Source organism: Hemiscyllium ocellatum, chromosome 13 (assembly GCF_020745735.1).
Source record: "Hemiscyllium ocellatum isolate sHemOce1 chromosome 13, sHemOce1.pat.X.cur, whole genome shotgun sequence".
NCBI classification, from domain to species: domain Eukaryota; kingdom Metazoa; phylum Chordata; class Chondrichthyes; order Orectolobiformes; family Hemiscylliidae; genus Hemiscyllium; species Hemiscyllium ocellatum.
In genome coordinates, this window is record NC_083413.1 from 75,571,374 (window position 1) to 75,596,816 (window position 25,443).

General features: G+C 40.3%; 1 protein-coding gene across 3 annotated transcripts in view; it reads right to left on the reverse strand.

Moving 5' to 3' along the window:
* Positions 1-6,069: 6,069 nt before the first annotated feature.
* The window catches only part of LOC132821621 (cytochrome c oxidase assembly protein COX18, mitochondrial), a 28,134-nt gene continuing 8,760 nt past the window's right edge, over positions 6,070-25,443 (reverse strand). For all 3 annotated transcript variants that reach the window (XM_060834325.1, XM_060834324.1, XM_060834326.1), the window contains exons 4-8: positions 19,174-19,274; positions 16,309-16,475; positions 13,540-13,658; positions 11,236-11,343; positions 6,070-7,038 (exon numbers count right to left, since the gene is read on the reverse strand). In XM_060834325.1, coding sequence (XP_060690308.1) covers positions 6,865-7,038; positions 11,236-11,343; positions 13,540-13,658; positions 16,309-16,475; positions 19,174-19,274 — 669 coding nt within the window. In that variant the 3' untranslated portion in view covers positions 6,070-6,864. The remainder of the gene's footprint in view (positions 7,039-11,235; positions 11,344-13,539; positions 13,659-16,308; positions 16,476-19,173; positions 19,275-25,443) is intronic.

Sequence of the window (25,443 nt, forward strand, 5' to 3'; positions counted from 1 at the left end):
GAAAGGGAGGTTGTTGAGGATGGTTCGTCTCCTGAGTCAGTATGAGTGGAAGTCAGAAAGGAGCAGTCACTTTATTGGGAGTTTTCTACAGACTCCTCAACAGCAACATGGACACTAAGGAGCAGATTGGGAGGCAGATTTTGGAAAGGTGCAGAAGTAACAGGGCTGTTGCCATGGGTGACTTTAACTTCCCTAATATTGATTGGAACCTCCTTAATGCACATTGTTTGGATGGAACAGATTTTGTCAGGTGTGTACAGGAAGGATTTCTGACTCAATATGTAGATAGGCCAAATAGAAGGGAGGCCATATTGGATTTGGTGCTTGGCAACGAACAGGCCATGTGTCAGTTTTCTCAATCAGAACATTTTGAGGATAGCAATCACAACTCGCTGACCTTTATTATTGTCATGGACAAAGATAGGAGCAGACTGGATGGAAAAGTATTTAATTGGGGGAAGGGGAATTACAATGCTATTAGGCAGGAACTGTGGAGCATAAATTGAGAACAGATGTTTTCAGGAAAATGCGCAACAGAAATGTGGAGGTTGTTTAGGGAGCACTTGCTGATAGTGCAGGATTGGTTTGTCCACCGAGGCAAGGCAGGCATGGTAGGATGAATAAACCTTGGGTGAAAAGGGATGTAGAACATTCGTCAAGAGGAAGAAGGAAGCTTCCCTACGGTTGAGAAGGCAAAGATCAGACAGGGTGTTAGAGGGTTACAAGGTAGCCAAGAAGGAATGTAGAATGGACTGAGGAGAGCTAGAAGGAAGCATGAAAAAGCCTTGGTGGGTAGGATTAAGGAAAATCTTAAGGCATTCTATACTTACGTGAGGAACAAGAGGATGGCCAGAGTGAGAGTAGGGCCGATCAAGGATAGTGGAGAGAACTTGTGCCTGGAGTTGGAGGCAGCAGGAGAGGCCCTTAATGAATACTTTGCTTCAATATTCATCAGTGAGAGGGACCATTTTATTTGTGAGGACAGCATGAAACAGGTTGATACACTTGAACAGGTTGATGTTAAAAATGAGATTGTGCTGCAAATTTTGAAAAACATAAGGATAGGTAAGTCCACTAAAGCAGATGGGATATACCCAAGGTTACTACAGGAAGTGAGGGAAGAGATTGCTGCACCTTTGGCAATGATCTTTGCGTCCTCATTGTCCACTGGAGTAGCACCAGCTGATTGGGGGTGGGGGGTGAGGGGTGAGGGGGGGACAATTGTTATTCCCTTGTTCAAGAAAGGGAATACGGAACACTATGAATTACAGACCAGTCTTACATCAGTGGCGGGCAAATTATTGGAGAGGATTCTAAAGATAGGATTTATGACTATTTAGAAAAGCATAGTTTGAGTAGAGATAGTCAGCATGGTTTTGTGAGGGGCAGGTCATGCCTCACAAGCCTTACTGAATTCTGAGGATGTGACAAAACACATTGACAAATGTAGAACAGTGGATGTGGTGTATGCGAATTTTAGCAAGGTGCTTGATAAGGGTACCCCATGGTAGGCTCATTCAAAGTAAGGAGGCATGGTATACAGGGAAGTGTGACTGTCTAGATAACGAATTGGTTAGCCCATAGAAGACAGACATGGTAGTAGTTGGAAAGTATTCAGCCTGGAGCTCGGTGACCAGTGGTGTTCCGCAGGGATCTGATCTGGGTCCTGTGCTCCTTGTGATTTTTATAAATGACTTGGATGAGAAAGTGGAAGGGTGGGTTAGTAGGTTTTCTGACGACACAAAAGGATGGAGTGGTGGGCAGTGTTGAGGTCTGTTGTAGGTTTCAATGGGATATTGACAGGATGTAGAGCTGGGCTGATAAGTGGCAGATGGAGTTCAACCTGGAAAAGTCATTTAAATGCAGAATATAGGGTTAAAGGCAGGATTCTTGTGTGGAGGAGAAAGGGATCTTGGGGCCCACGTCCATAAATCCCTCAAAGTTGCCACGCAATTTGATAGGGTTGTTCAATAGGCGTGTGGTGTGTTGGCTTTCATTAGCAGGGATTTAATTGAAGAGCTGCAAGGTTATGCTGCAGCTCTATAGCGCCCTGGTTAGGCCACACTTGGAATATTGTGTTCAGTTCTGGTCACCTTATTATAGGTAGGATGAGAAACCTTGAGGGTGCAGAAGAGATTTACCAGGATGCTGCCTGGACTGGAGAGCATACCTTATGAAGAAAGGTTGAGGGAGCTAGGGTTTTTCCTATTGGAGTGAAGGAGGATGAGATAGAGGTGTACAAGATGAGAGGCATAGATAGAGTGGATAGTCAGAGACTCTTTCCCAGGGTGGAAATGGCAATCATGAGGGGGCTTATTTTAACGTGATTGGAGGAAGGGTTCAGGGAGATGTCAGATGTGGACACATGGAATGCACTGCCAGCAGGGCTAGTAGAGTCAGATACATTAGGGACATTTAAACAACTCTTAGAAAGGCACATGGATGATAGTAAAATGAAGGGTATGTTGGTTAGGTTGATCTTAGAGGAGGATAAAAGGTCTGCACAATATTGAGGGCGAAGGGCCTGTAACTGCTGTACTGTGCTATATTCTAGAAAATGAACCTCCTATTAGTCAGCATTATAAACATCAAGTCATTAATATCAGCAACTTTCAGAGATGACCATAACAGTGGAAGTGCACCAAGTGAATAAGGATATTGCTCAAGCCAAGATCAACCATCTACTATAAACTGTAATTATTGTGATGGATTAATCAATAACCTGACTACTCCTTTTGCTTATTAGGAACAGTCCCAGTCTGAATATAATTGGGATGATATTAGTCCACCAATAGCATGAAACAGGCTTGTAACAAATCAGCATCATATTTCACACTACATTGTTTGAACTTCAAATAAAAAATAAAATAAAAGCCTAGAAGAGACTAACCATTTGTTGCTGGTGGAAACCATTACATTCATTAGGTTTCCTCTTGCTATTATGCTTTGTCATTTAAGTGAAACAACAAAACACTTCTTCCTGTAACCTGTTCTGGCAGCTTATTCACAGATCAGACTTATAAACATATTATTGCAACCAACTTTACATACAAACAACTTTAGATAAAGAAGGATATAGAGGATATATTTTCCCACCCTCAAAATGTAAAGTTCCTATGGCTTTCTAGGATAAAGCTTTTTTTTCTGTAAGGCTGCTAATGATGCTGCATTCATATATTTACCTTTGCAAAGGGGTCAAACATCAGGAGGTACAGATTCAAAAGAATTGGTAGAATGATTTGTGGGATAATGAGAAAACTTGTTTTTCACCCAAAAGTCAACATGGATTTGAACTCACTGTCAGAGATAGTGGTAGAGGCAGAAACTGCCATCACATTTATAAAGTACTTTTACAGATGGCCTCTTATAGTGGTGAGTTGTAGGACTACAGGTATATTGCAGGAAACTGGGATAGGTAACTTTTTTTTTTGATAATTTCTATAATTACCTGTGGCTTCCAGAGCTTAGAAGCTCCAGCTAGCATAACCAAGGTACTACAACTACAAGCATGACTTTTCGTAATTGATTCATGGGCTGTGGGTTATCATTGGCTAGTATTTATTGATAATGCTGAATTAATCTTCAACCAAGTATCTTGATATTTTTTGGGGCAAGTTAAGAGTCAACCACATTGCAGTGGGTATGGAGTCACATATAGACTAGACTAGACCAGACCAGAAAAGGACATTTGTGAACCAAAGAGGTTTCTACAATAATCAACTTTGTCATCATTCGACCATTTATTTCGGATTTTCACTGAATTCAAATTTCGTGAACTGTCATGGTGGGATTCAAACCCTCATCCCAAAAGCATTCATTTCAGACTCTGGATTACCAGCCCAGTGGCAATAACACCGTCAAACTTCCTCTCCCTGACAGCAAGTCTCAGAATGGTGATGCTGATATTAAATATATAATTTAGACAGAACATTTAATATACTGCAAAATGGCCAAGACAGAAAAGCAGAAACTAAGTAGCAATTCCCTATTTTCTTTCTTGCTACTTATTGCATATACTAAATATTCAGTTTTAAGCTCACAAAATTACCAGTCATCCTTGTAGACAATACTGTTAACTGAGAAACACTTCCAAATTCAAGTAGACCGAAAGAGTGAATTCAGTAATGTTATTTCAAGAAAATAGCCCAGACCCTAACTTTGCTAGTTGTTTTAAGCAGGTGTAGAGTAGATATTCCAGGAGTGATGCAGCTGGTCAGACCACTTTATTTACAAGATTACTGAATAAGACACAAACAAAAGAGAACAGAATATAGAATAAGTTAATCTATCCAAAAACTTAACAGATTATCCCAACTTAATGATGCAGTTCCAAATACTTGCAACAATATCCGTAAACACCCCTTGGCAAAAAAAAAGGAAACATCAAACACAGGGTCTTACAGGAGAGAGACAGGGAGAGAGATGGCAGTGAGATTCCGCATGGAACGCCTTCGTCTGTGTTTCTTGGATCAGCAGCCTCAAAGTGACTGCTTGCGAAAAATCAAACCAAACCAGAGAATAACTGAGTTGAGAGAACTGGCCGGTCCACTTTTATTATACAAGTATTTTTTTAAACTTGAAAGTCTTTTGCCTGAGGCTGTATCAATTAGCTGTAATCAAACTGGCCCGAAATTCCATCAAACCTGGACCTTTCGGATCGCTGCTTTTACAACCTCTCTGGGAGGGAAAAAAAAGCCAAGGACAGCGTAACCTTGCTGAAAGAGTAGCATCATCATAGTAAATATGCATGGAGCCTAATCTGTGAATTAATAGTCCAACTTCTAGCCTTCTCACAACCATTTGACAGAGACACAGTTCAAACCAATACAACTGATTAATTTTAGCCTTGATTTCTGCCATCCGAACTCACTGGGTTGAGCTGGGGTCAGCTCCAGACCCAAACAACAAGCAGGTCACAACTCCAAAATTGACAACATTAAAGCCCACATTTATTCAAAGAGAAGAGCACTGGAGATTTCCTGGCTCAGGGACCTGCAAATTGGTAACGTAAGCACCATAAAGGCTATGTGTTTGCAGAAGTCCTCACTGCTGCATCCGGAATCTGACTTAGAGCAAGAGAAAGTAACAGTATAAATCAAAGTACCCTGAGTCCGGTTTACAAATCAGCTTTGCTGAATTTTCCACACTCATTATTTCAATACATTTTAAAATTTGCAGTCAATGGAAAGATTGCATTGTTGAATGGATCTGCTACATCGAAAACGGCTATATTCATGTAGAACTCTGAGCTCAAAAACTGCAGGAATTTATGTAAAACACTGTTATCTCACTTATTAGTTTAGAATCAATCTAAACATCAGGTCATAGACAGAGAACACAGGGGGCTAACATCTTCAACATATTGTCTAGCTATCACCATTGTTAGCAGCTAACCCGAGAATGCAACTTTAAAAAGAAGGGTTTTGTGATTTACACATGAAAGAAATGAAACTATCGCTGTATTCTAACAGATGAAAGGCTTAACAGACAATCAATTTTTTTATGTATAATTTCAGTTACGTCACACTGCAAATTTTTTCTAATAAATTCTGTGTTACGATCGAGCCCTTCACAATCACCTGATGAAGGAGCGTCGCTCCGAAAGCTAGTGTGCTTCCAATTAAATCTGTTGGACTGTAACCTGGTGTTGTGTGATTTTTAACTGTGTACACCCAACACCGGCATCTCCAAATCCTGTGATATCAGTTGAGATCCATAAATGTTAAACTGAGCAGTTTTGTGGTGGAGTACTCCACGAGGACTTGAGTTTCCATTGCTCAAACATCATTGTTACATTATATGAAGAACCCTGAAAAGCATCTTAAAAACGAAGGACTCTTTCATCTCTCCGGTCTGAATATATGAATCAATCCTACAGTGGTTAGAGGACAGTGCAGAGTGCTGCAGTCTCCTTCAAATCTTTTGATCTCTCAAACAGCATAACACACACAAGTCACCGCCTTTTATTTAGAATTGAAGAGATCATTCTCTACAGATTGTGAACATTTATGATGTAAAGTTCAAATAATCAAATATTCATAATTTTAAAAAATATATTTTACTTGAGATTTCACTACAAAAACAATTATAATTCTAACAGGGTTAAAAACTTAAATCAACAAAGCCAATACAGTAGCACAATGACGACCTGAAGCAGCACAATAGAAAAGAGGGAGGAAGGAAAGTAGGACCAAATTATTAAAATATGTCATCTGCAAAAAGGCTGCAAGTGATGAGGAGGTTCCACCAGCTTTTTTATTCTTTCAAGGAATGTAAGCATTGCTGACAAGCTCAACATTTACTGTCCTCTACCCTTGAATTTATTGGCTGATCACACTTTTTCAGAGAGCAGGTTCAGAGACAACTACATTGCTGAAAGTCTGCAGTCACATATGACTCCAGATATGGTTGGTAGATTTTCCCCTAAAGGACATGCGTGAACCAGATGGGCTTTTATAACAACTGATGGTCATCATAACCATGATGAGTTTTCAATTTCAAATTTGATTAAATCAATAATTTAAATCCACAGTAGGATCTGAACTCATTGCCTCTAGTTTACATTTCTAGTGGCATTAACATTACGCCAGTCTCACCAATTTGCTGTAGAGAATTATAACAGTATGCAAGTACCAAGATTCTGGGTCCTTTTCATCTCTATAATCTGGTAAGGTAGAAAATCAAAATGAATCATGTGCAACCATTGAAGCTCCTCACAATGTCCAGCATATGTATCATTTTTAATATGACTTAACATCTGTTGCACACACTTGACTGACTTTGTTTTTGAAAGTTGAAATGTGGGACTATGTTGTGGCCCATCAAATCACAGCATGAATTTTACACGCACAAAAGGATAGTTCATCACTTCCTAGGAAAATATTTTGCAATAAGTCCCGCTGACAAGTCTCTAAAAGGAGTGTCAGAATCAGACTTCATCTTGGGAATCCGGCAGACAGTACGAAGGCTCGGAGAGCGTAGCAGCAAATTCTGCCCAAGACCCACACAGCTAGAAGTAAACCAATAGAGAGCCATAGACTGCAAGAGAAGACAAAAAAAGGTTGAGCAAGTGAAGGAGGCATTTCAAGATGACAGCTCAAATGTGTAATCCCTTAAATTTAATGGAGAAGGAATTATACTATTAAACCACAGTTCTCGGAGGAAATTGAAGGAGTTACACTAAGTTTAAGGACATAAATGGGACACTTCTACAATAAGACCACTAATGGCACAAAGTAGAAATAGTCATAGATCAGTTTCATAAAAAGCAAACATACTCATGAGGTTCCAACAATTTACAGAAAGAGTGATTCTCCTAAGGCCCAGAGTCCAAAATAGGCACTGGGGCCACAATGGAGTCACAAACTAATATTTTGGGGTCACCAGATCCAAGCAGCATTCACACGAGAGCTCTGAGTTGTGACAGACATACTCCTGCTCCAACATGCCCTTACTCTCACATGCTCACTGAGGGGTGATAACCATTTTCACATTTCAAAACTGCATCACAGTCGGAACATGCTTGTTAAGCACTAGCATAGAGGATCACAGAGTGGTTTAATTGACTGCAACAGTCCAAATAGTTTTCAGAACAGAATAACAGGCAGGATGAAGTCAGCTAGGTTTCCTTGCAATTATTGTGCTAAGACTCCTGCTGGACAGTGTTTGTAATACAAATCTGCACAGGCAAATATTCAGCCAACTTGTCCACGGTCACGTATGGAAACGGATTACTTGTCAGACATGGATATTTGCCCAATCTTACCTCAGTAGGGATTTCATAAAATCATAGAATCCCTACTGTATGGAAACAGGCCATTTGGCCCAGGTCCATACCAACCCTTTGAAGAATAACCCTCCCAGACCCATACCCCTCCCCATTACTCTATATTTCCCCTGACTAATCCCCTGAACGCTATGGGCAATTCAGTATGGCCAATCCACCCAAACTGCACATCTTTGGACTGTGGGAGGAAACCAGAGCACCTGGAGGCAACCCACACAGACACGGGGAGAATGCGCAAACTCCACACAGACAGTTGCCCAAAGCTGGAACTGAACCGGGGCTCCTGGCACTGAGGCAGCAGTACCAACATGGACTTAATGCCTTCAATATGGCACTGCAATATAGTGGCAAGAAAACATACAAGTAATATGTAGGAGATGAGGAATTCTTCACCCATAAATATTCCAGAAATAATATTCTCTAATATTATTGTACAGTAACAATGATTACAGCCTTTGCTTCCAAACTTCAGAAGTAGAAAACCTGGACACGAGGTCCTACATGTGCAGTGTTCAGGAATATTGAGGAATATTATTATTCGACATTGGGAGTGGGTTATAGACGGTTCACACGAAGAAAAAGTGACGCAAATTGATGGACTGAATCCCTGGTCTTTGAACTATAACATTGTTCATTTCTCCTAGGCACTTAATGCCTTTTGTTTGATAGTTGATAAGGGGACAAGTCCGGAGACATTACATTGCAAGAGCAACTTTTCAAAATGGCAATGCTGCTGCAGATATTATTTTAAATAAATCGCTTTCTAGCAGCAGCAGCAGCAAGGGAAAACAGGATGACTAAATCTGCAGTTATTTGGCTATCAGAACTCAAGTATTACTGAAAAAAAAGCCTGCCAAAGCTTTTTGCCTTGCATTTCAGAACAATTTACAAGAAATATCAAAAGGGAAAAACTCTGAGAGCAAAGTGCTGATTGTTGTGGTTCTGTTCGCCGAGCTGGAAGTTTTTGCTGCAAACGTTTCGTTCCCTGGCTAGGGAACATCATCAGTGCTATTGGAGCTTCCTGTGAAGCGCTGCTTGGATGTTTCTTCCGGTATTTATAGTGGTTTGTTCTTGCCGCTTCCGGGTGTCAGTTTCAGCTGTAGTAGTTTGTATGTGGGGTCCGGGTTGATGTGTCTGTTGATGGATCTTCTTGCCGTTTCCGGGTGTCAGTTTCAGCTGTAGTGGTTTGTATATGGGGTCCAAGTCTATGTGTCTGTTAATGGAGTTTGTGGATGAATGCCATGCCTCTAGGAATTCCCTGGCTGTTCTCTGTCTGGCTTGTCCTATGATGGTAGTGTTTTCCCAGTCAAATTCATGTTCCTGGTTGTCTGAGTGTATGGCTACTAGGGATAGCTGGTCGTGTCGTTCTGTGGTTAGCTGATGTTCATGGATGCGGATTGTTAGCTGTCTTCCTGTTTGTCCTATATAGTGTTTTGTGCAGTCCTTGCATGGTATTTTGTAAACTACGTTAGTTTGGCTCGTGCTGGCTATTGGGTCCTTCGTTCTAGTGAGTTGTTGTCTGAGTGTGGAAGTTGGCTTGTGTGCTGTTATGAGTCGTAAGGGTCGCAGTAGTCTGGCTGTCAGTTCTGAGACGCTCCTGACGTATGGTAGTGTGGCTAGTCCTTTTGGTTGTGGCATGTCCTTGAGGACATGCCACAACCAAAAGGACTAGCCACACTACCATACGTCAGGAGCGTCTCAGAACTGACAGCCAGACTACTGCGACCCTTACGACTCATAACAGCACACAAGCCAACTTCCACACTCAGACAACTCACTAGAACGAAGGACCCAATAGCCAGCACGAGCCAAACTAACAGTTTACAAAATACCATGCAAGGACTGCACAAAACACTATATAGGACAAACAGGAAGACAGCTAACAATCCGCATCCATGAACATCAGCTAGCCACAAAACGACACGACCAGCTATCCCTAGTAGCCATACACTCAGACAACCAGGAACATGAATTTGACTGGGAAAACACTACCATCATAGGACAAGCCAGACAGAGAACAGCCAGGGAATTCCTAGAGGCATGGCATTCATCCACAAACTCCATTAACAGACACATAGACTTGGACCCCATATACAAACCACTACAGCTGAAACTGACACCCGGAAACGGCAAGAAGATCCATCAACAGACACATCAACCCGGACCCCACATACAAACTACTACAGCTGAAACTGACACCCGGAAGCGGCAAGAACAAACCACTATAAATACCGGAAGAAACATCCAAGCAGCGCTTCACAGGAGGCACCAATAGCACTGATGATGTTCCCTAGCCAGGGAACGAAACGTTTGCAGCAAAAACTTCCAGCTCGGCGAACAGAACCACAACAACGGACACCCGAGCTACAAATCTTCAACCAGACTTTAAAGTGCTGATTGGTTGACAACTGGACTGAAATTGGGACAGGCATTGCCATGGAGAATGCAGAAGTTAAGGCTGACTGGTGGTTAACTTCCAAGCTTTGTTTAAATTTTAAACCAGGTAGGTAGACACCGATCTGTCAAGGCAATACTGTGGAAATGAACCAGAGTTGAAAGAAATGTGTATCCAAGCTCTTTTTGTCTGCATAGAACATGGTCCTGTCTAGTTGTCAGTATAATTCTCATCACACTCAGAATTATTTAGCAAACACTGACCAATTGCAGAATCACATCTACTGTTGGGCACTGCGTTGGAATTTGCAATATTGGGCTGGTTGGGTATGGTCAGCACCTTAATTGTTTGATATAATCCATTAGCCCTTGGGACATACAGACTACATACTCACACTGGCTTTGAAATTCATATCCTGAAGGGCTCATGCCCGAAACGTCGATTCCCCTGTTCCTTGGATGCTGCCTGATCTGCTGCGCTTTTCCAGCAACACATTTTCAGCTGATCTGCAGTCCTCACTTTTTCTTTGAAATTCATATACCATACTACTTGCATATGTGGCCTGACAACAACAGTGTGTTAATGGTGAACATCATTCATGGTCCTGTTGCATAACTGCAATGTGAAACTGTTGCTCAAATTTTTTTGAGATACCTAATCCGAGATAGACTGGATACTTTGCAAACCAAAAGGTAACAGTCTTCAGTTTCTTCATGAATTTGAGTGAATATATGTCAAGAAATGATTGGATTAGACTAGATTCCCTACAGTGTGGAAACAGGCCTTAAGGGTAGCCATTATCCCAGAGGACAATTTTACTGTGCCTAATTCAGCATCAAACTTACATGGTGATTAAATGGCTCAGGCTCCATTTATGAGTCAACAGCCACCAAGTCAGCACCTTGGTCTTTCATCGAGTAAAACTGGCTTTTCCTTTATTTTTTTCTGACTAGCCCTGATGAAGGCAAGACAAAAAAAAAGCTTTGCCTTTTTCCAACAAACAGTTTAAATCAAATACCTAACTTCCAGAGTCACGGAGCCAGCAAACACTTACTGAGGGCACAGTTGCAGCAATCGGGACCATTAGCACAGAGATTCCACGGATCACGTAAGTGGCGTATTTCTGAAATTTCGACAATTCGATTCTTCGGAGAGCAAAAATCTACATTTGAATTGTAGCAACAATAATAATTTTATAGGTATTGGAGCAGAAATCAGATCGGATACTATAATTACAGAAGTGAGATTTAGTTTCTTTGTCAAGTCATTTTAACGTTTCAAATTTTTAAACAATGTCAGATTGCAGACAGTAAAATACGAGCAAGAATAATCTTTGCATTGCAACAATAAAGCAAGCAGGTTGTCAGGGCCATATGTCCAAACTAACAGAAATAATTCTGAGGCCATCATGTTACTATCTGAAAATTCATTCATTTTCACAAGTCTGCAGAAAAATGTGCCCGGAACCCTCTTTCCACAATAGTCTGAAACTAGAGAGGTCCTCGATAATCTGGCATTGCCATTAGCAATATCAACGGAAAATCAATCTGATCCAGGATCTAAAGATCTACTTCTGTACATTCAGATAATGAAACAAGGTCAGAACAACATTCTATTGATGGAGGCCTTTTAGCGCATAATGTTTATGCCAGAACTTTGAAAGAGTTAACAAATTAGTTTCGCTCCCCTATTCTTACTCCACCGACCCTGCAAACATTTCCTTCAAGTACATATTTAATTCCCTTTGCAAGTTACTGCTGTACCTGTTTCCTCCCTTTCAGCTAGTGAGTTGCATGATGTCAGGCAGTTAGATGGAGGTTTACCTCAGGTAGGACATGTAACAAAGTCTACACATTCAGTACACTTATGAAAACACAGTTAAAAAGAATTATAAATCCAGAAAAATTCAGTGAGTGGCAAACAGTCCATAATACGCATTATCTGTGTAAGGTCACACAATTAATCACAGTCTTTAGTCGTGACCAGCAGGGAAACTATCTAATTTTTTCTTGTCAAGCTGGGAATAATTAGGAACTATATGCAGTCACCTTTTCAAGCAACATATTCTCGATCATAAACTGCAGTATGAAAAGAATTCTTATGTTCACTTTAGTTCATCTGTCAATTATCTTAATTGCCATCTCAGTACTGAAACTTTGGCCAGTTTCTCATTTACTCTATGAATCCTCAAGAATTATTATTTTTGAACTTGTGATTGGAAGATAAATTCTGAGGTTTAATTCAAACAAATCAATCTATACAAGTACCCAAAACAAGGTCTTTAACTTAATTTATTCAATAAGAATATCATTTAGTATCCATGCGTACATATAGATGTGAGGACACCCTATCACTGTAGAGGCTGCACTGCTTACAGAATAAAACATCATTCACTGCCCTTACTATTACAACAATTGGTGAAAAGGCACACTATTTGCAGAAGTTATTTATTGTAAATGCTGCATAACACAGGGAAAATTCAAGCTACACCAACATTTTGATTAGGTTAGATTCCTTACAGTGTGGAAACAGGCCCTTCGGTCCAGCAAGTCCACACTGACCCTCTGAAGAACAACCCACCAGACCCATTCCCCTACATTTACCCCTTCACTTAATACTATGGACAATTTAGCTTCGCCAATTCATCTAACCTGCACATCTTTGGACTGTGGGAGGAAACCAAAGCACCCGGGGGAAACCCAAGCAGACACGGAGAATGTGCAAACTCCACATAGGCAGTTGCCCTAGTCGGGAATTGAACTCATGCCCCTGGTGCTGTGAGGCAGCAGTGCTAACCACTGAACCACCATGCCACTCAAAAGATGTAAAATGTCTTGGTATCTGCAATGGTGCTCCTCTGCCAATGGAGCAGATGTCAATGCCAGTAATAGATTACATAATGCGCCCCTTAAGACTATTTACCACAACATGTGGCATTTAATTCACAGCTCTTTTGGCTATAGGATGTGGACAGAGTCAAAATGATGCACAGTTCTTTCTCTTTTCTCCTGCTCTCAGCCAAAGTACTGTTTAAAAGCCTCACTAAAACAGAACTACTCCTTCACTTTCTTTTTCTTAGACAAAGTGCTTGACATCCCTTTGGCAAATATATGACCAATAAAGCATCACACATCATTTCATGGTGCAATATTCCAGAGAGTAGCACTGGTTCAAAGCATAACACTGCTGTGGGTTACAAGATAATATGCCACAATCTGTTACACTGTAGCACATAATACTTGACCTTCACTCTTGCTTCGTAAATTAGTCATAAAAAAGTTACTATTTAAAATGGGTAAACAAGTAACCGAAAACATTCTCACCACAAAGAGCAGGAGTTTTGAGACGATTTCCTTACCTCGACTATTAAAAGGTTTACAAGTCCTAACGAGATGGGCAGAATCCAGGTGGAATCTGGCAAAGTAAGGTCCGGAAACCAGAGTACTCCTCCCATTGCTAGATCCTGAACAGCAGGGGCTGCAGCAGAGATGGAACAATTAATTATCGTGACATCCCATCAATTTTCATAATTGCTCGACAGCTCATCCACCCAATCACAACACCTTAGTCACTATCCTGAGCAATGCTCCAATTGTTATCATCGTGCTGATGCAGGTCTCCATCAGCTTCCTAATTTCAAAGAATCAAAGAGGCAAGAAAAATGAGGATTAAAAAAAAATGAACGTACTGAGGAACTAAGCAGATAGATAAACTCACTTTCATCCAGCCTGCTCTATTCACTTCACTTTCCCTTCAGTCTGCTCCTCTCAGCACTCCCAGACTCTTCCCAAACAATCCCATCCCTCCGAACACCCTTTCTGGTACCCTCTTGCGTGTCTCTACTGCCCATCCCCACCTGTGCTATGTCTCAGTCTTCCCCTCTACGGTGCCTCTCTTGCCCTAGCTCCTGTCTGCATTCCCCTTCTGCAGTCCTCCACCTTCTCTTTCGCCTCTCTTCTACACTTCCCTCCGCGATACCGCTCCCTCTTTTACCCTCCACTACTGGCACTTCAAGCTTCTTTCCCCTCCCTGCACCTCCTCCTCCCAATGCACACATCTCTTCTGAAGCAAGTCCTCCTAGTGCATCATCTAATCCTTCTACAATAAAAGGGGAGTCACAAGTAGACAGCTGGGTGAGGGCAGCATTTGGCACGCTTGCCTTCATTGGTCAGAACATTTGAGTATGAGTTGGGATGTCATATTACAGCTGTATAGAACATTGGCAAGGCTACCCTTTGAACAGTGCATTCAATTCTAGTTGCCCTTCTACAGGAAGGCTGTTGTTAAACTTGAGAGGGAGCAGAAAAGATTTACAAAGTGTGTTGTTAGGACTGGAGGGTTGAGCTAGAGGGAAGGGCTGAATAGGCTGGGGTTTTCTTTTCCTGGAGCAAAGGCTGAGGAATGGCCTTATAGAGGATTATAAAATCATGGGGGGTATGGATAGGATCCATAGCTAATGTCTTTTTCCCTAGCAAGATTTGTAGCTCAGGTTGAGGTTTTGGATGTAGGTTTGCTTGCTGAGCTGCAAGGTTGATTTCCAGACATTTTGTTCCCTCACTAGGTAACATCTTCAGTGAGCCTTAGGCGAAACAATGCTGAAAATTCCTGCTTTCTATTTATATGTTTGGGTTTCTTTGGATTGGTGATGTCATTTCCTGTGGTGATGTTATTTCCTGTTCCTTTGCTCAGGGGATGGTAGGTGGGGTCTAACTCGATGTGTTTGTCCAAAACCAGAGCACATAGGTTTTAGGTGAGAGAAGAAAAATTTAAAGAAAGGACTGAGGGGACTTTTTCATGCAGAGGCTGGTGCATGTATGAAATGAGCTGGCAGAGGGAGTGGAGGAGGTGGGTATAATTACAACATTTAAAAGGCATCTGGGTGGATACATGAATGAGGGGTTAAAGTGATATGGGCCAAATGCTGGCAAATGGGACGACGTCAGATTGAGACGTCTAGTTCATCCAGATCAGTTTGACTGAAAGGTCTATTTCTGTGCTGTATGATTATGACTCTATAAATAAGAGGTGAAATACAATTTGCATTACTAATTTGCATTACTAATTTGCATTGCAGCTGCATATAACATTAACTAAATGGGTTTCGTAAAAAAAAGTTGAACAATTTAAGAGTCACATTCAACTTTAAATATCTACACATTCTTTCTCCAAATATTGTTCCTCCTAATTAATACACCACTGTTTTTATTTAATAATTTAATCACCATTTAAAAACATTACTGTTTCAATTCTTCCACGCCTTTCCCCACATAATAATCAAGCTGCCACCTCTTTACCCAATCATTTAACATTCCTTGGCAGATTTTGCTTCTTCACAGCTTACATTCCCCTTTTGATTCACCAGCAAACTTGGATATATTAAACCGACTCTCTTCACCTTAAACTGTTAACATATGTTGAGAAAACCGCAGGCCCCAATCTCTGTGGCACTTCACCAGCAGCAGTGCTCCTTGTTTATTTTTGCTTTCTCTTTTCTCTTTTAAACAAACTCTATTCATGCTAATATATTATCTGCAACCTTCATAAGTGGTTATCTTTCAGGCAGCACCAATCTGAAAACCCAAATATACATCCACTGGTTAACTGTTTTTGTTCACTGCTAGTTACTTCCTCAAAAATATTCTTAACACAAATTCAGATTCAATAAAAAGGCTTTTTGTTTACAAATATGTTTCAATTTGATATTGCACTTTCAGTTCATCTTCCCGTGAATACAAAAGAGCATAATTCACACCACATGCAAGATTATAATGGGCATTATAAACCAGACCAGCTGGTTTTGGATTCCAGCTCACGGTACAGTTTAATCAAATATTGAAAGGAGTCAAGGTCAATTGGTGGAAATTAGCAGTAAGATGGGAGCCAGGAAAATACCAAGCTCGTACATGTGAAATGAGAATTAATGATCAATCTTAAGTCAGCATTTTCAGACTTTAGCTGTGTGCTATTTTCTTCCAAGACTGTCAGATTCTGGTTTCATCAGTTTCTCTTTAATTTTAAAGAGCTGAAGCATCCATCAGCCAATGACATTCTCCTGTACTTTTCAGAGGCAGCTAGGAACTGGCTTGAATAAATTGAATAAACCAAAGTAGGTGTAACGTTAAAATACCTGATGCTGTATCAGAGGCTGAGAGGCTCAAATTCCGCAAGGCAATAGAGATGAGAATCCACAGTGGCAACTGGATCCAGATCAATAGACTGGCTTTAAAAGGATGACAGTTGTCACGTACGTATAGCTCAGAGATGATCCTGTGAAGATTCTTCCTGAAGTGAAAACTGACTCCAGAGAGACAAAATAACCGAGTAAGCCATCACAAATGAATAAAGGTCTACTTAAACTGGTGTGCTTGCACGTTTTATCTCAGTGTAGCACAGGAGACTTATCATTTGTAGTTTACTATTGCGATGCCATGAAGATTAGATAAAAGTTTTGTGTGAAATAATAAAAGGTTCAGACTTTACCAACATATATCAGTTACGCAAATTACAGATTTTCCGACTTGGTTGTTGGGTGATCTGAAATTAAATCTATGATGACAAGCATGTAAACTAGTTGCTCTTATGATGAGTGGACTAGACTACTTATTCAGTGAATTTTAGTATTTCTGTTGATCAAACTTTACACATTCTTTAATTCAAACCTAAACTTTCAAGTTATTGGGGTCACGTTGCAATACCATTCCTTAAACTCTCCAACACGTTCAACATCACTGACTACACTATCCTGTTCGAGTACATCACCATTATCCAACTCCATGAGATTGCCCTTGTAATGCTCAATTCTTCTCCAAGAGCAACTAAAGATCAAAAAATCTGAGAAATAACTCTGTCCTTAGGTGCTGGATTTTGATCTACATAAGTTGATTTTCTAGCCTGTATTTTTCCATCTATATTTGTGTTGAACCATTTGTTAATGAGAGAGCGTGTGTGCAGTTTTAAAAAATTGTATGGTAGTAATTTAGTAAGTCTTTTGTCACTTGTTAAAACAAAACTTTTCCAATGAACTGAATTAATTTTTTGTTAATGATGAAACCCCGTATGAACAACTCCTGTCCTGAATATCAGTCTGCCAGATAATTCTTCATCTTGGTGGTTCAATTGGTAGTTACCCATTTGTGATGGTTTCAAGACATTGTGGGGCTCAATTATTGGTACACTGTTTCTAATTGAATGGTGACAGATTTGCCTTTGAATGTTTTTTCTAAAGAGAAGTATTGTGATCGTGAATCAGTATTTCAAATTAACTGTAGCCCTATTTTAAGGTTGTAAAAAATGTTGAAGTCAGTATTTACAACATAACAGAATGTGCGACCTTTCCTCGCTGAGCGGTTCCAGACAGGTTTCCAACACCTGTACAAGACATTTGTCTCTGAAAAAGTTCAATCCAGGTTTCCCCCTCACATAAGCTCACTACTACAGTTTTTAAAAAGGCTATATTGCAGGACACTTGGGCACAAAGCAACCCAGAGACCCCTTCTTTTACTATTTTCCCATTCAACACATGTTCCTCAATTGCTCCTCTTAAGCAAAAAAATCCAATATGTTCTTATGCCAAGCCTATGTGCTGACGGTGGGATGCGCGAGTTGAGTGGCCACCAGACTCAAAACAGTAACTCTAATTTTCTCCACAGATTCTGTCAGATACGTGGAATTTCTCCCAAATTGTGTGTTGAAGTGTCTTGTCCCCTTACTTTGGTTGCACACAACAAAAATAAACATCACACTAATTGCTTACTCTTTCCTTGACACTCAGTTTGTTCTGAAGGTACAAAAATAATCTAAAGCAGCTATCGCATTTACTCATGCATGGGTCAAGTTTTAAAGACTTTTTTTTAAACTGAAACTAGGGGGTTGACTTCGGCACGGTGGCACAGTGGTTAGCACTGCTGCCTCACAGCGCCAGGGACCTGGGTTCAATTCCCACCTCAGGCGACTGACTGTGAGCAGTTTGCACATTCTCCCCGTGTCTGCGTGGGTTTCCTCCGGGTGCTCCGGTTTCCTCCCACAGTCCAAAGATGTGCGGGTTAGGTGAATTGGCAATGCTAAATTGCCCGTAGTGTTAGGTAAGGGGTATATGTAGGGGTATGGGTGGGTTGCGCTTCGGCGGGTCGGTGTGGACTTGTTGGGCCGAACGGCCTGTTTCCACACTAAGTAATCTAATCTGATCTGATCTAATACATGGACACAAGTTTTAAGGGTTGAAAGTTCATGCAGCAGTTTGAAATACCGTATTATTGATAAAAGTTGATTTGATTGCACAATTAGTCCCAGGTAAAGTCAAAACAAAACAATGAATTACGGCAAAGGTAATTACCAGATAAAAGCGAGACACCGAACGAAATTTAAAATGTCAAAGATTCATTGAAATTCTGCAAAATCACAACGTCGTCATGGACTGGTATAAATGGCACACTTAAACTAAAACATTAAATTTTGAATGTGTAAGCATCTTTAACCTTCCCGCTAAATTCTTTTGTTTCCCTTCCATTTACTCTTGTATATTACAAACCACAGCAACATTAACACATTTGTCAAAGAATTAAAAATATACCAGTATGCAGCTAATATATTCTCATTTTTATTCAGATATAATGGCACAATTAAAATGATTAACTTTTTAACGATATTAACTTTTGGCTGTACAGAGAACAAAGTGCAATAATTACCGATAGACTTAGTCCTGGTCGGAACGAATTAAATCGTGCTGTAGTAAACCAAGTGCGGCAAGTTGAGTTACGAATGAGTGAATAGCGGTGTGATATAGTAAACAAAGAGCGATGAATACAGTTATCGGTGTGAATGAATGAATGAATGAAATTTAATGCAATATATTAGGGTCAACTTATACATGATATGGAAAATACAAGATTTTTCACTAAAAACAAGGGTCTACGTATACATGAGATTGACCTATACACAAATATATATGGTATATAACTTGTCATGCTTTTGAAAGGAAAATAAACACACATACCGAGCCACCTTTTCAGACCATCCAACTTGCTTTGCACGCACAGATACTTCATAACGCAGTCGCTTGGCTAATTCTGCAATCTCTGGCTGTAAATTTTCAACCTAGCTAATGAGAACGAAACTATGTTTAGAAACCACATAACAAAAGCAAGTATCTTTCCAATTAATAGATTCACCCATTTGACTTCATGCCTTTAACACAGATTTGTTTCCCCATTTTGCAGATACAGCCCAAGAAGTACTTTGACTTATTTCCAAATAGTAGCTCTCACTAAGATCGCACTGAGGACTATGACAACTGGCTTTCATATACTTAGGATCTGATGGACTGGAGCACAAGTTGCTGCTTCTGATCACTGCCACTCCTACCAGAATGTTCATGGAGGACAGCATCAGAACTATTTGGGACAACTCCACAATTTAAATTATCTACAATGACTCAATTACACAGAAGATGGAAGCCTGGAATAAAAGCAGAAAATAATTAAAATATTCAGGAGGTCAAGGGAAACAGTTAATATTTTAGGTTATGACCTTTATTTTAGTTTGACTTGTTCATCAACTTTTGATGTTTGACATCTCTGTCCTTTGCCACATTGTAGACTTTCCCTTTGCTTTTTTTCCTCGCCATCACCAATTTAACCTACAGCAATGACTAATCTAACGTTTGATGTATTTGATAAAACGTCTGTCCCTTCACAGATACTGCCAAATCTAAATATTTTCAATATTTCTTATTCTATTATCTAGGTTCAAATATTGGGGGGGGGGGGTAGAAACAGGGGGACGCAGGGAGAGCACAATAACAGTTGTGCTCTATACAGGCTTTGTTTTCATTCACACTGTCTCAGCAAAGGGGCCGTTAGATTTAACTAATTATTAGAGTTACTTAAGTCTGTATCTTTATCATCCTTTAGGATTTTATTATCAAGATTATGTTGACTAAATGTATATGAGTAACTCAGTGGTACTTCATTCTTCATACACATTACAATTATTTGTTCATAATAAAATTGTCATCCTCTGTATTACTATCATATGGTTTGAAGTTACAAGCAATTCTTACATGATATCCTTTGACTTAAAAAATAAATTCATTCCAAGTACCCACAATTGTAGCAAGAAAAAAATAGTACTGAGCAGCTGGCCTCTGATGGTTAGGTTAAAATTGAAATGATGAGCTCAGGAATAGCAATCATATGGGCCTTAGAGAATTTATCTCCCTACCCTAAACAAACAGAGAAAGAAGATATCATAAAATAGCCTCTTATCTAGTCATAAAAATAAATCCAACAGACCATAATAAAGATGACAGCACATGGCTATCGTTTAATGTATATAGCCACTAAGAGTCAATTAGAAATTGATCATGCACACCTTAAATGAGCCTCGCCTCATCTTGAAAATGCAGAATGCAGATAATTGATCATGCTGTAGGTTGAGAGAATGGGTTAATAAGCAGCAGCTTTCAAGTACTCAGACATACACCATGTTTGAGACTGAAGTTATAAGAACCTGCCATTTATTTGGAAACAGAAGACCCCAGAGATGTCGGAGAGACAAGTATCAACTTTGTGACCTAAGCTGTATTGGAAAGTAAAAACTGTCATACAAACAGAAAACTGCTGTCCTGCCACGATACGTTCTAATATAGGTAAAGTTTCTTGAGTTACTCACCAGACTGTCATCTGATGTCTTAATGGTTAATGCCTTAAGCAAATAAATATTGGGATTTGAATTTAAGTTATAACCAAACATACAGTAACAAAAAGCATCTCCAGCAACATTTTGTCTCCTGGCACCACTTCTAGAATTCCCAGTTGCCTACATTTGACTGGCCACTATTTCCTCCACATTGTCTATTTGTAAGAACATTCTCAAACACGTTGTCAGCTGACATTCCAATGTTAATGACACTAGCTCTCCTTCTCCACCATCTCTCTCAACCAATCTAAGTTAAAAGTCTGCTTGCCTGGGATCACTGCTGGATGAAGAACACCACAGATTGGGGGACTTAGTCGAGTTATTCAATTATTTCCCATTACAGGAAGACAATTCCAAAATGGGGCTGGGTCCTCAGCAGCTGAAAGTATAGCCACTAACAGCAGGATAAAGGGAAGGAGGATGAATTAAAGGGATGAATTACAGGAGGAGTTTGGGGAAAGAGAGTGCAAAGCTAAAGGCTACTCAGATTACAAGTAACTTGAACAGAAAGAGAATGAGAATTTTAAATTGGAGGTACTTCTGGGTACTAGGAATCCCTAAGTGGATGGAATGGGAAAACAGAAATCTTGGGTAAGATAGGCTATTGGCAACAGAAATTTGGAGGAATTGAAATCTACAGGATATAGAAGGTTATCCAGGACAATAATGAAACAACCGATCCGAGAATGGTAAAAGCATGGATAAGAGTGACAGGAAGGCTTGAGGCTAGTCTGGAGATGGCAGATGTTACTGAGGTACCAGGTAGTATGTGACGGAAAGCCCTGGGAACTGGAACTTAACATGAGGTCAAATAGTATGCAGAGGCTACTTTCAGTGTGGTTCAGCCAGGAGAAACGAGTGGTACTTGTTACAGAATTTATGGCATGGTCTGAGGCAAGAGCTTCAGCTTTCTCAATGTTTAACCGGAGGAAAGATGACACAGATAAGATACTTGACTCTGGGGTGAAACAACTGAACCCCAAAATGTCTCAACTTCTCATGAACATTCCACTTCAGGTTGGCTGGCTTACAGTTTGCATTTTTAAGCATTGTTTTGTTCAAATGCCTAAAGGATGTATCAGTGTAACACAAAACCATCATACATCTACACAGAATAAAGGAATCGAGCAACTCCAGTATACCCATTACCAAAGATCTGGACCACACTGGTGAACGGCAAGTAACATTTGTACCTCATCAGCATGGACCATTTTCCAACAGAAGAGAATTCAACTTCCTCTGCTTGTTAGTCAGAGAAAAATAGGAGAAAGAACAGGTCATTCAGCCTCTCGGCTCCTCTTCCATTTTAAATCATGGTAATCATTTATCGCAAAGCCATTTCCCTGTACCATCCCCATTTCACTTGATGTCATTGGTATCCAGTAACCTACCAATCTCGGTATTGAATTTATTCAATGGCTCAACTTTCTCAGCCCTACAGAGTAGAGAATTCAAAAGATTCAACAATGTTCAAGTAAGGAAGTTCCACTTTAATCTCAGCCTTAATTAGCCTGCCCCTTAATCTGAGAACCTGTCTTCTGGTACTAAAAACCCCAATCAGGGAAAACAGCTTTTCTATATCCATCCTGATGAACTCTAAAAATATTGTAAGCTTCACAGAGATCACCTCTTCTAAATGCCTGAGAATGCAGCTCTGGTCATCTCAACCTCATCTCATCCCAGCTATCAGCCTGGTGAACCTCCATTGCACTGTCCAAAATTGCACACACTACTCCAGGTGCAGCACCACTAAGTGTCTAAGCAATTGTTGCAAGACATTTTTATTTTGGTACTCAAAACTTATTCCAATAAAGGCAGATATCCTTTACCATTCTAATCGCTTGCTGCATCTTTATGTTATTTTCAGTGACTTACAAACAAAGCATCTATGCCCCTTTGGATACCAACACTTCCCAATCTCTTAACAGTTAAGTATATAATCCACATTAAATTCATCTATCACGTACATGCATGCACATTCAGACTGCCCAAATCCTACTTTAAACTCCTTTATATCTTCTACCAAAAGCTCATTCTGACCTAGTTGCATAATTCACAAACTTGGAAATGTTACATTTGGTTCCCACTTCCAAATCATTGATATAGATAACGAGCAACTGGGGCTCCAGCACTGGACCTTGAAGGACACCACTAGCCTGCCAAACAGACAATTATTGTTTATTCTCTCATGGACGTCGGTGTCAATGGTTGGCCAGCATTTACTACCCAGCCCTAGTGACAATGGCTCATTTATACTTATTCTGTCCTACCTGCCAATCTTCATTCCCACCTCCTCTCTGACCTGTCACCTTCAGCCCACTTCCATCCACCTAATGTACTCTTGGCCACCTTCTCCCCATCCCCACACCCCTCCCATTTATCTCTCCACCACGGAGGTTCCCTGTCTTCATTCCTGATGGAGGGCCTTTGCCCGAAACGTGGATTTTCCTGCTCTTCGGATGCTGCCTGACCTGCTGTTCTTTTCCAGCACCACTCTAATCTAGACTCTGATTTCCTGCATCTGCAATCCTCACTTTTGCCATGTATACTTACTGACTAACCTTCTGTGTTGGTACATATTGAAAGCCTTCTGAAAATACACCAGATCCCATTAGTACCCCCTATCCATTCTCTAGTAATATTCTTCAAAATCCTCCAGCAGGTTTGCCAAAAATGATCGTCATCAATCCATTCTGCCTCTGCCAAATCATATTATTATTTTTGATTATTTTTTTAACTGTCCAGCTATCATGTTCTTTATAATCAATTCCAGTATTTTCCCTACCACCAATGTCGGATTAATCTGTAATTCCCCATTCAAGTGGGTTACATTTACATCCTGCCAATCAGTAGGCACCATCTCAAGGATCTATGGAATTTTGAAAAATAATTGGCAATACATCAACTTTTGTTTTTATTAGCCACATCTTTCAAGCTCTGGGACACGCGATGATCGGCTCCCAGGCATTTGCCCTACATTATTACTAATACTGGTGGTCTATAAACTATTCCTGCCATTCTAACATGCCTTTTGCAGTTTCTTAACTCCACCTAAACAAATTCTACATCTTGTTCTTTGAGTCTAATATTGTCTCTCACTAATATTCTTGATTAATCCATTTTATTAGTTCAACCCCATTTCCATTCCCTTTCTAACTGTCAAATAGCCTTAACCATTCAATTCCAAATGGCACATCTCTACAATGGCAATTATATCATGCCCATTTAGTTCTGTGTGTACCATCAATTAGCCTTCCTTATAGTAAAAGCAACGTGCATTCAGATAGAGTGGATTTAATTCTGATTTAACATATTCAAACTCTCCATTCATCAAAGGAATTCCTTGACAACATCAAGAACATAAACATGGACAAGGATGAAGCAATGGTCTCATTTGATGTATGAGCGCTGTTCACTTCAATTGACAAAACTCTAGCCAGACAGACAGTTGCCAACCTCCTGGACAGGCAGAACAGACAACACTATGGCGAATCTATCAACAAGGACCCCATACTCAAATTACTAGACCTGTGCTTGACGACACACCTCACATTCACAATCAATCAACAGAACACCTGTGGGCTTACCCATCACTGGGCTCATAGCAGAAGCAGTGATGCAAAGACTGGAACAAGCAGCCCTCCCACAAATTCAACCCAAACTCTGGATCAGATACGTGGATGACACTTCTGTTATCATTAAGAGAACAGAAATCAAGAACAAACACCAGATTATCCACACCATGATCACAGGGATCAGTGATCACTGACTTGCAGTTCAAAGACACAGCAATGATGTTGACAGTGCAGACATCTTATCCCAATGTGTGCAGGAGAAATACCAATTCTATGGCAAATGGTTCATCTCCTTACTCAGTAAAATCTTCATCATCTGTGAGGTGCAAGTCAGGAGTGTGATGCAATTTGCATTATTTGCCTTGATGAGTACAGCTCCAGCAACGTTCAAGCTCACATCACCCAGGACAAAGCACAGTTAATCCTGTCACTGATAAGACAATAACTACACTATGTTAAATTTGGAGCAACTTGTTAATGTTCTTCATGATAATACCTTTCAAACCCACGACATCAGCACCTAGAAAATGGTTTGGCTTTGGCCCTATCGTCACTTGAAGGTCCCCCCCTCCAATCATGTATATTTCCTCGTCAGGAGGATATCACCATTCTTTAATCATCACTGCGCAAAGTCCTAGAATTCCTGCCCTATCAGCACTGAATGTACCTACACCATACAGACTGCACTAGCTCAAGATGGCCAACCAGCTCAAAGCTGTGATCAGCAATAATTGTTAATTCTGAGTGAGGTAGACCAACTTTTTTTAAATTACAATAGGAAAAGTTGGTTAACACTGGATGCTGGCTGGTAGACATGACTAAATCCACAAGGTAGATTAACATCAGGGAAATTAATGCATGGATATGGGAATGGTAAGACTTCTATAAGTAGCTTTAGTGGTCCTGTGCTTGGGTGGAAAAAAAATCAAGGAGTTTATATAGCTGAATGCTATTGGTCTACTCTCATGGAAAGTGAAGCTCAGATTACGAGA